This window comes from Artibeus jamaicensis, unplaced genomic scaffold (assembly GCF_021234435.1).
Source record: "Artibeus jamaicensis isolate MK-2021 breed Jamaican fruit bat unplaced genomic scaffold, CSHL_Jam_final contig_354, whole genome shotgun sequence".
Lineage (NCBI taxonomy): Eukaryota > Metazoa > Chordata > Mammalia > Chiroptera > Phyllostomidae > Artibeus > Artibeus jamaicensis.
Genome location: NW_026521803.1, coordinates 34,962,505 through 34,974,922, shown reverse-complemented (window position 1 = coordinate 34,974,922; position 12,418 = coordinate 34,962,505). Strand labels below are relative to the sequence as shown.

At 39.3% G+C, this 12,418-nt stretch overlaps 1 protein-coding gene across 4 annotated transcripts in view; it reads right to left on the bottom strand.

The window, feature by feature from the left end:
* The window catches only part of WDR7 (WD repeat domain 7), a 292,206-nt gene that overhangs the window by 158,245 nt on the left and 121,543 nt on the right, over positions 1-12,418 (bottom strand). For all 4 annotated transcript variants that reach the window (XM_053664157.1, XM_037151997.2, XM_037151995.2 and 1 more), the window contains one exon: positions 11,808-11,924. In XM_053664157.1, coding sequence (XP_053520132.1) covers positions 11,808-11,924 — 117 coding nt within the window. The remainder of the gene's footprint in view (positions 1-11,807; positions 11,925-12,418) is intronic.

The following is a 12,418-nucleotide window of genomic DNA, read 5'->3' as shown; positions in this document are numbered from 1 at the left end:
CAGTGGGAAATGGTTTGCAAGCATAAAACAAACAGGGAGCCGGACTTTATAAACTAGGTCGCCCGGACCACTGCACCCCAGGTTTCCTCTTTCCTGTTACTCCCTGATTTCCATGGTACCCTGCCCCCACTAGCTCTGATAAAAGAGCACGAGGCACGTTATTATTTTCTTTTTCAAGATGTTGTATTTCTGAAAATGTCTGCACTCTACTCTCACATTTCATTGATATTTTGGTGCAGAACACCTTATTCCACTTTTGAACACACGCTTTAAAAAACTGAGCTAATAAGCACCCTGTGCAAGTGTGAGAGCTTCACTAAACGCTTCTTGCTTCTCTTTGTCGGCCAGGCTAGTAATGACAGCGTGCTGGAGATTCTCTTTTACCCTTTGGGTTTTATCCTTTTAAATATGCTTTCCTGGGTCCAGCAGGGTCTCAACTATATGGTCCTACCAGAATCTTCAGAAATCTTACCTCATCTTTCTCTCCCTCCCATTCCTCACCGAGTGCCACTAGCCAACAGGTCTCTACATGCAAACTCACTCTCCCTTTGCTACCACTACCGTAACTATAAATAAATAGATCCTTTTAAGGCTGTCTTTATTTTTATTTCATCAAATGATTCACTCTTCTTGGTCAGAGTCAGCTCAATGTGGTAAAAAGAAACCAATATAAAAGTATTTAAGAAAATATAATAACTATATTTCATGAGCCAGCTTTTAGAAATTCCTGAAAATTTGCAAAAGACTTCAGATGCAGCTTATCTCTCTCTATAAAATATAAACATGTCTAGTCGGTTTATACCCCTGGAAAAGATAACCAAACTATCGGAATAAGCATCAAGTCGTCTAGAAGAACTGACTAGTAGTCAGTTCTATACCATTTACTCTATTTATTACAGTAGACCACTTAATGGGTGGTGATGGTAATGAGGAAGAGAGCAGAGGCCCGTAACATTACTGGAGCACGTATCACCTGCCAGACCCTCTGCTAAGAAGGACGCGTCACTCGCTTGCTCCTGCAGACCATCTCACTCTCCTCCCACTGCAGGGGAGAGAATCGGGGGGTGGCGCGGTCCAGTCCCGTGCAAAGGCCACACAGCAAACCAGCAGGGAAGCTGAGAGCTGGACGCAGTAAGATACTGGAGCCTGTGCGATAGCCGCATGCCTTTCAAAATACGCTAATTATATACTCACTATTGCACAACAGCTTTTCATCTAGTTGATTTTACTCTCATTTTTCATTTTATTTTTCCATTTCTATGAAATCTATAGATTTGCTTTTAGACAAACATGTGAAATATTAAGTTCTACATCACAGAAACATGAGTGTATCATTAAGCCTTCACAAATAACAGTTCTTCAGGTAAGAGTTTCCCAACAAATAATCAACACCACAGTGATCAGTCTTGCCCTTTGGAGAACAAAGTCCACCCTACACTCAGCATCTGGTTAAGCGCTCAATACCTAGAAGGTGCTCAAAACCACCTGTTGCATGAAAAAAAAAAAGACCATGGAAGTAGAATGAAGCACACGGGGCATGAAGCCAATGCACTCCATCAGCATTTTAAGTCTGTTCCCTATCCGTTAATAATGAACCCACTGGAATGTAGCATGGGGCACACAGTGCAGAGTCCGTTACACTCCCCGGGAGTGTGCTGACATGGTGAGAGACCCTCGCCCCGGGTTGGGACTGCCAGGCCCTCGGCTCCAGCCCGGCCCTTCTCCTCACCCTCCAGAATCTCCATTTCAAAGTCTCTAAACTAAGAGTCCCACTCAAAGCTTCTCCCATGTCTGTCCAGCTGTGCCTTAAATGCAGGCTTACCTCACTCGTAACTCCTCGTCTTAACCCATCCCCAGTCCTCGGGACTCCCTCACCCAAAGTCTCTCATAGGTGCACATACGTCACGTGTGTGCGTGTACACAGCTATGTGGGAATACACCACGTCTCCCTAAAACCAGACCCCGCCTCCTCAACTCAGGGCTCGCTGTGCTCAGTCCTCCCTGGAATGTGCTGATAGAAAGATACACGCTGTGTTAGTAGCGTGTTTAATGAATTAAATGAAGTATTTCTTTCACTTCGCTTAGGTGGAACCAAAGGCATTGAAAACAATATACAAAAAAGGATAAACAAAGAGAGAGGGTAGCTGATTTGGCTTCCCTGAATCCTTTTAAATTTGGCTTATATCATTTAAGTCGTCCATCTTCATTTAGAATATCTAGTTATCAAAAAAAAGAGAGATGGTAAGTACTCCACTTGATTTTAACCTTATTTGTGAGGGAGAATTGCTCTTCCTGGAATACCATGTGAAGAGAAAATACACACAGGTCCATGGCTGTCTTCAGCTCAAGTAAACGTTAACTTTCATTCACGATTAAACATTTCAAATTAAGAGTAAAAAAAAAAAGCCTTTATGTTTGAGAACTAATTTTAATCCACTAAACCATGGGGAATTATTCAAGTGTGCTAGCCAATTGGGTTATCTTTGTGTATTAAAAATAACTATAAAGTCTCAGGACGAGCACTTCAAAACCCCACATCCATTTCAAAGCCTGTTTTCCCCTGTAACGTGGTTTGCACAGCAAAAGTAATCATTCACAGGCATGACAGAAAGTCTGTGAGTTATGAGACATTGTTGTCATTACTTTTTTGAATTACAACTTTTGGTCACATAGGTTTGTTATCAATTATGAGAGCAATTCATGTAATATACAGACATACAATAGTGTACCACAATCTAATGCAATTCATTTTTGCTCACGAGGTATTATTACACAGCTCACAAAAGGCCGGACCTTAAGTTCATCCTGAAGGTTACCCACTCACATGAGAGCTTTTTTCCCAACAGCCTCTCTACATTCTTATCTAAGTATTTCTGCTTTTTCCTACGTAGTCTAAATTTGTCAAATAGATATATGTATATAAGTATACATATATCTATTTGATAAGAATCTGAAAGCCAAACCTTAGCAGGCCTTTGTGATTCAACACTGTCCATGGGCTGATGCACTGATGTGTGCAATTTTATATGAACATAAAATAATTCTAATTTTAACTTGAAAAGACATAAAATTATCTTCCTGTACTAAATGCCTGTGTGTTATTTTTAAACAGGAAGTATTTTCTTCATATTCTAAATATTTCCTTGTACTACATACAAGATTCAACTATATGAAAAATTAAAATAGAAGAAAGATCCTGTATCACACAAAGAGAAAATGACATGTCAAATGAATATATTCGTTTATTTTCTTACGAGGTTTATAAAAATCACACGGTTTTGAATAAGTGACTCCCATTTAAGAACATACATCTAAAGGCAGATGAGCTGGGTTTGAACCGGGACTCTGCCACTTCTTCCTATCTGCTGCCCTTCTGTGTGTGCAAAGGGGCTTAGTCTCCCGTCCTGTCAAATGGTGGTGAGAATGAGGCTTTCAACGCTGAGTTGCTGTGAGGGTCAAAAGGGCCTGGGGCATGGACGGACACCCAGTAGGCACTCTACAAATGCCAGTGAGCTATTGTACTAGTCATTATTATATGTCCCTGAGGGTTTCTTTTCTTTTTTTTCTTTTTTTAAATATATTTTATTGATTATGCCATTACAGTTATTCTATTTCCCCCTTCATTCCCCTCCACTCTGCACACCCCTCCCCCACCATTCCCCCCCTTTAGTTTATGACCACATGTCTCAAGTTCTTTAGATTCTATATTTCCCATACTATTCCTGCCCTCCCCCCTATCTATTTTCTACCTACCGTCTATGCTACTTATTTTCTGTACCTTCTCCCCCCTTCTCCTTCTTCCACTCCCCTGTTGCTAACCCTCCCTGAGTTTTAAGTGTATTCTTTTAGATGACTTTGCTAATGTCAAGGACTGTTTATTTGGCCAACCCCTTGCAGAAGTGCTGTATGCAAACAGACTATATACCCACATTAAAAAATAAAAGTGCAATTATTAGAAAATCTCTTTATGAACGACTAGGTGCCAAGGCAACAGCTGACTGATTTAGGTTATGGCACCTCTGATACGTCACTATACTTAATTCATTTAAGCACACAAACACTTTCCTGGTTGAAATACATTGATATTAAGTAGATTTCCCACTTGTAAAAGTACAAACATTTTAAAAGAGGAACTGAGCGTCTGACTGGTTGTTATTTGCCATTCTTTGTCCTTACTCCTGCCTCTTTTCCCTTTGTGCTCTCTCCTTAAAGGCCAAACCTTTAAACATAAGCCTGCACACTTTATATCGAAGTGTGTAACTTCCAATTTTCAATAGACGACAAAAAGCAAGTTTTCTTGGTGCTGAATAACTGACTGCGGACACCCAGAGGAATGCCACAGAAACACTGTGTACACCATCACACACGTGACTCCACGCTCTCACCCTTCCGTGGGGTTTAAATGTCAAGCCTCTTGGAAAAACTGCATTTCTCTCCTTCCTCTGAGCATCTCCTCGCTCCCGCTCTTCCCACCCCCACATAGGCCACCAAGCCCCAGAGGGATCTCCTGCAGAACAGCTATCCTGGTGCCTCTCGTTGCAGGAAAACCAGGAGATTTGGGGTTTTCAGTGACAGTGCTGGCCCGGAAATGAGGGGCACAGCCCCCGGGGCGATGGGAGAGATGAACAAAGAAGGAAGAAAAGTGAGGCTACAAAGAGAGCCGCTGAAATAGGGATTCGCGGACTTAGAGGAACGGCCATCACCCATCTGCACATTTGCACCACCGGGGTCAACGCAGACCACGGACAGGGACCGACTCCAGAAGAGTTCTGAGGGTCTGTGCCTCTGCTGTGCATCCCCCAGGAGACGTCCCCTCCAATCAACATTTAAGTTACCTAACACATTAGTCCCAGGTATTTTTTCATGTCTTTTCTCATTTAAATCCTACGAATCACATCTTTCCCTAATTTTGAAGGCATATTATTTTCCAAGAAAAAAGACAAACTTTTAAATGGGATCAATAGCTACAAATCTAGTGGGCCTAATCATGCTTGTAGATCTGTTCCGAGTCTCATTTTCATAGCTTCCAGAGGCAGTTTATCAGGAAATTAGTCTATATTCCCCCACTAATCTGTTATAAATGCTTTTTGAGCCATTAAATACTAAGAATAAGGGGGAATGTTAAGGAGATATGTATATATATACACATATTACATATACCCACATACACATTATACAGAAATAGAAAATATACAGTGAAAATATGTGTATATATAGTATACATTATATAAGGAGTGCTATTTGAAAGATGAGTTATGTTACAGGTTCACTAAGTCAATTATTTATTCAATGAGCATGAATTGAGAAGGCGCTATGCACCAAGGTGCTGTTTTAGAGGTGGAGACACAAAGAGGTAGAAATCACACGCCCACTCATGACTCAGAGAGGGCAAGTGAAACAGTCACTTAGCAGCACCACAGAGGGCAACAGCAGGAGTGCAAACAGCCAACTGGGAGAGCTGACAGAAGAGGGGTCCGGAGGGATTCGGGAAGACAGTGACATGCAAGCTGATCTGAAGGGACCCCCGAGAACTTGGCCACACGGGTATGAGAAGTGAGAGTATACCAGCTAGAGGGAGGGGCAGATGCAATGGATGAGTCATGAGATATCAGGGGCCTGGGGTGGGGGGAGTTCAGAACTGCTTAGTTGGTGACACTAGAGACAGGCATCAGTCTTTGAAGGGCCCTAGATGTCTGCCTAAGGTGTTTGGATTTTGTGCCACAGTCAATGGGAAGCCATTATGCAGCAGTTAATGAGGACAAGGGTGATGAACTGGCTTCTGAAACTCACAGTGATGGGAGACATGAGCGAAGGAGGGCAGGGGACGCGGATGAGGAGGTGGCTGCAGGAGAATAATGATCCAAAGTAGAAAAACCAAAGTCTGGGCCTAGGTATGCTGTGAAAATGGAGAACAGAAAAATCATCGGGAGGGAAGCCAGGATTGTCCCTTGGTGTCTGGTTTGGGATACAGGATGGTTGATGGTACCCTCCTCTTGGTGGTGTCTTTCTTTAAATGAGATATAAACACAAAAAAGAGATGGATTTTACGGAGAAACATGTGCTTATTCTGGACTTGGTATTCGGGTGCCGGAGGCAGGAGCGCACATGAACCTGAGGTGCAGGAGAAAGCCTGGGTGGCAGACACAGATTTGAGAGTCATTACCTGGAAGTGGGAGTCGACACCAGAAAGGGGAAAGTCAGCCACCCAGAGGGAAAATATGAGGAAAAAGGAGAGAGACTAAAAGACATAATTGGGCTGCATCCTAATATTCCTGTCAGAAACACTCAAATACCATATGTAGAAATACTCTACTCAAAGCCTGTTGACAGCCCTGGCCAGTGTGGCTCAGTGGACTGAGCACTGGCCTGGGAACTGAAAGGTTGCCGGTTCCATTCCCAGCCAGAGCACATGCCTGGGTTGTCTGGATTGTGGGCCAAACCCCCAGCAGAGGGAGTGGGACAGGCAACCCCACACTGATGTCTCTCTCTCCCTGGCTTCCTCCCTTTCCCTCCGTCTAAAAATAAAACAAGTCCTGGCTGGTGTAGCTCAGGGGATTGAGCGGGGGCCTGCGAACCAAAGGGTCACAGTTCGATTCCCTGTCAGGGCACATGCCTGGGTTGCAGGCCAGGTCTTCAGTGTGGGGCACACAAGAGGCAACCACACACTGATGTTTCTCTCCCTCTCTCCTTCCCTTACCCTCTAAAAATCAGTAAGTAAAATCTTTAAAAATAATAAAAAAATAAAAATAAATAAAAATAATTTAAAGCCTATCAACATACAAATAGAGTCAAGTGTTAAACACTACGCAAAAAATATTTTAATTTACATTTTCTCCCTCTAGATTTAAAAAAAGTATAGAAAAGTAAATTCTTTGGAGTGACACATTTCACCCAGAAAACTATAAAATCCACTTTCATTTTTCTTAATATCTGTGTTCATGAAAGCCAGGTGTGTAAACAAATTACAGCATTAGTAACTTGTAATTCTCTAACAACCCTCATATATAGTAAATTTATATTTTACAGTAGCTAATATTCTGAACTCAAAAGCAAGGGAAGTAATCACCATTCAGAACAAATAACTTGAAATTGACATAGAGGTAGTACTAACTTTTAGACAGTCGATTATGAATTAAAGACCGAGAAAGGGACAAGGCGCAATGCAGAAGTCTCCCTCCAGCTTCCTAATTATTAAGGAAATAATATTAAGGAAATATTATTTCCTTAATATTATTAAGGAAATACTCCTCTATGTGCGGAAAGTACTTCTGATCTCTGAATACGCGATGCCATAAATTTTGCACTTTGGAACTTACGCATTCTTAAACAAAATGAATTTTCTATCTTTCAGCCAAAATAAATGTATAAGCACTTTATGAATAGAACTTTTAGTAAATGGTAAAATGCACAAATCAATATTTTGTCTCAGACTAGATATCCTTGTCAGCTCTATCTTAATATACTAAAAATATTGACTTTATGAATATATGTTAAGGTGTCTGTTTTATACTGATGACTTCAGAAAGCTAGACAGAACAGTAAATATTTCATTGCAATATTTTTATTATTACAATGAAATATAAGGAATAACTGTTTAGTGATAAATAGGACTTATATCACAGTAGTCCAAAATAATGGCTGAATATTTAAAGAACAAATACAAGATTCTTTTCTTCCTACAGAGATAATCTCGTGGTCTACATTGAATAAAAAGTTTGCATTTTAAATAGTAAGACAGGATATCTAGCAGACACCTGGGCTTATCCCAATGTTATAAGCAATAAAGGTAGACTCCCATATCACCTCACATTTTAAAGAAAATGAAAATCTGCCACAGTCCAATGAGTTTGGGAAGGCGTGGCAGAATGGGTGATGCTTAGGACCACACGGAAGCTTTGGAATCAGGCAGGACCCACAGAAAGGCCCAGATCTACAGCTTGTCAGTGGCCCCATGAAAGTGACCTCTCTGAGCTTGTTTCCTCATCCGTGTGGCTGGACAAATACTGGCATCCCCTTAAAAGAAGTGCTGCAAGAGTTCAGTGTAAAGCGCTTGGATACTAAATTGTAAGTTGTCAATAGGGGTTATTTTCCATTTCTCTTACCTTTATTTTTTTCTTTTATACATAGCACTTCCATCTTTCTTTAAACAAATTAAATGTAACTTTTACAAAAAGTACAACAGATCCTTCTGGATTTACACATCTTGGCTTCATTTGTTGTAAGCAGTGGAATCTGTCAGCAGGACTGGTCACCTGCTGTCCAGTTGTCTGCTTCTGACACTGTCAGTGACTGCTGACCCTGTGTCCCTCGTATATGGTCAGTTTGCATCCTTGCAGTATTGATGAGAGACAGGACACTGCAGCATGACCCTCAGAAAAATACAGTGACATTCTTAAATGGATCCCTGCGGGTTGGTGAATGAAACCCTTCCAGAAGTTTAACCTGCAGTCAAGGGATGCTGCTTTCAAATGCAGCAGCTGCACCCTCATCCAGAATGCTGTCCTTTACAGTGACGAAAATGACATGAAGGTAATTAACAAGTCACCTAACGGGTCCACCTTAAAAAACTGATTATGATTTATCTAGTTTTTTTGTATGTATGTCAGTTTTTAGCAAGTTCTTATTATAATTTTGACCTATTAATATTGTAACACAAACAAGCACATATTATTTATAAATATTGATGACAGATCTACATAAACATTTAAATTATAATACTAAAACTAAAAGTATACATGTGAAAGAAACCCAAGTGTTTAGAGTAAGATGCTTGTAATGCTGAAATGCTAAATAATCTAGAAATGATCTCAGTGCCAGTCATTTAACTAGAAAGAAAATACGATTATTGCTGTTAATACAGATTTTACATACAGAGTACTGCAAAACCTAAAGCAATTTCACTGGAAAAGAAAGTACCTTATGATGCATCCCATGAAATATAAAAAAATAAAATGTCTTCATATTTTTCTACATTAAAAACAATATTAATCTCAAAAACTAGCTAATAGAGCTTTGATATGTAATTTAAAATGTGGCTAAGGGGGAAAATTTGATGAACCTTAAGATAAAAGCTAAGTAAAAGCAAGTGTGTGTGCTGGCCGAAGCACACTGTGGCACTGCTTTGTGGAGCCGATCAATAGATATCAGCTTTAAAAAAAAAGAGATATATAAAGGGGCTACAGCATATTTTTTAAATGACAGTGAGAAGGTTTAAATTGTCTCAATCAAGACTCAATTTTTTCTTCCCAGTTTTCCCAGCTGTTCTCTTCCAGTGAAGACTCTTCATTTCAAATAAATTTAATTAGTTCCAATTGATCACAGCCAACACTCACACAGTTTTTTTCCACGGTTCCTTATTTTTATAAAGCGAACACCAACGGAAGCTGCCAGGTTCAGAGTCAAGCTGCACAAGACACCATTCACAGCTCCTTCCATTCTCACCAAAAGAAAAATTTCAAAAAGGACAATTCTTTCTACAACGAAGGCACTAATTTATACCTCATATCTTAATTGGTGTCTTGGTAGGTTGTTTAATTGAGTTGGTTAAAAAACTAGCTTCCAGATTACTACAAATATAAAATTAATAGAACAATGCCTATTAGCTTGACTACAATCTCTAAGTAAGAGCCCATTCAAAATACAGGCAAATATCTCTGTCATGATATAATTTCTATTTATTTTATGAGGGGATATTACTAGATTAATTCTTTTTAAATAACTAAAAAAGAAAAGATCAGATTTTTCAGAGTAAAAGGCTAACCTGATCAGTTTTCCTTTTTGTATTTATTTGTGCTGTGCAATGCTGGTTATCCCAAAATAGAATTATTATGCTTGGAACAGATTCCTCTCAATGCATCTACCCTATTTTTCATAATGCAATTTATATAGGATTGTAGTCAATAAAAAGAAATATGGCTTTCTTCTAAACCTTCACAAAAATCTATACCACGTCTTAATCAAGTCATACAATCAGAAGGTAACCTCACCAATCTACCGACTGCAACGTGCCAGTTGCCTGACAGCATGTTACAGGAGCCTTTTTTCAGTTATGGAAATTCTCTGGATATGGAACATCCTTGCCTCTAGTATCCATGGCATGAAATGAACATCTGTCACATATGTTTAACTGAACTTCATACAGGCTGAAATATAGTTTATGTAGCATTATTTGAGTCTCCAAAACTAGATTTTCATTTTTAAGCTTCTTGATTATTTCTAACAATCAAATGAAAACACAATCATGTGCTATGGTGAATGCAGTCTTCGGAAGGACTTTGGAAGACTCAAAATTGAGTCTCAAAATTGACTCAACTGACTCAAGATTTCAGTGTACCGATTAACCAGTGCTTGAGTGCTCAAAATTTATCTTTTATTCCAGAATGCAAACTGAGTTATTCTACTATTGCAAAGATCACTTTTCCCCCATTAATCAAACCACTACTTTTAACAGACATAAAACCTTTAAAGTTTATAGCGAATTAAAATATAACAAAAACATCTTTAACAGCATTTCAAAAAGCAATGAAAGTGGAATAAAATAAAAACTAGTTTAAAAAACTTACAAATGAAATCATTTCCTTCAGTAGCTACTGAAACAAATTCCATAATTGTGAAGTGTAAATTACTTTCAGAAAAGTCAAAAGGTTCTAAAATAATTTATATTTAAAGTAGATGATTTTTAAGAAAAAATCAATGAACTGATAACATGAAAGTGAATTGAAAAGTAACAAGAAGAACCACTATCATCTCATTTTTACTGAAAACCAGCTGCTCCCCAACTTAGTCAACTTCTCGTCTGCAGCAATGACACAAACTGGGGCTTTTAAATTAACACTCGCCTTGCAAATTTCAAGGGCGGCCCTCAGCCTCCCTCCGCCTCTTCCCAGAGATACCGTTTTAAAGGCGTCCGGGGCTAACAGTGAAGAAGCTGCCAGATGGAGCTTTAACAAGAAAACAAACAAACCATACACCTCTCTTTTGTTTTTTCTCCCTTTAATTAGGTTTTGATGAAAATTTTACTGAGATTTTATGGATATGCTTCATTTCAAATTTTGATTACTATTAAGTTAGTATTTGTTGCTTCATGAGAATTACAGAGCCATGTTGTCAGATTTTACATTTTAACCATCCACACCAAAGACAAAAGTTCACCATTCTTAATACCAATAAAAATATCTATATTGGGTTGCTTTTTATCCTCTGTGCACTGAAAAAAAGGGAGCTGAATGCATTTGAAGACCCAGTAACTGGAACTGTTCAAACCTATAAAAAGATAGGCTGACAACACATGCTGCGTGGCTTTTCTAAATTTTACTTATTGCCTGGTTACGTGATAAATATTTCCCATAAGAATGCACAATACCAAGCATACAAATAACTTTTAAAAGCAGCATTCATTTCTATGGTGTAGGTAAAAGAGTACTTGTACATTTCCTTCCGTAGCCCACAGTGCTATCACAACCTCAATAGTTTCAGTTCACCCTATAATTGCAAAACCTTTCATAACATAATAGGTGTATTCCTCTACATGTTCCGAGGCTTTAGAAATAACCCTGACCTCTGAATTAGAAGGTCCCCAGAAAATCAAATGCACAGCCAGCAGGTTCATTGTTATGGCAACAATGAGCAGACCTGGACTGCACTTCAAGATCAGGAAGGACACTAAAGAATCTTATAAAACCAAACACTCCATCAATACAAGTTTCTGTCCTCTCCATCAACATGCTCCGTCCCACTCCAAAGGACAGAAGAGCATCTTCCAATACTGGACGAGGCTCATCCAGATTATATTAAAGAAGTCTCCTTACCAGCTGTGATGTCGTCATCGACAAGGTCGTGCTCTTCCTCTTGGACTTTGGCCTCAGTCCCCGAGGTGGTGTCTGGAGCCGTGGTGACCGTCTGCATGGCTTCGGCTGAGACCCCAGCTAAAACGAATGGGAATCACAGACTCAGTTTTTCAGGACTAAAAGAAAGGTGGATCAAAACTCAAAACTTTTTAACTTACTGGAGGCAAATGCAATACATTTTAAAATACAGGCAGGCAAAAGTAAGTTTACAGTTTGTTGGTATGGAAAATATGATAATAAATTATAACACAAGAATGAACTTTCACATACTCACAACTGTAAACCTCCTTTTGCCCCGCTCCATGTACATTCACCAAATTTGGGGAGAAACACAAAGTGATGAACCCAACATTCACGTGAGCTCTATTTCTCCATGTGTGTGTATGTATGTATGTATGTATGTATGGGTGCAAAGGATATTTATTGACTTCTTTCACTAAGATCTGGGAGAAGCAGAAAAATAATGCTGAAGTAAATTATATTTTTACTTGATTCCTTTCAAGTTTCTTGCTACAGTCACTTTAGTTGATTTAGAAAGAATCACGGTAAAAAGAGAAAGAATTTCTGAAAAG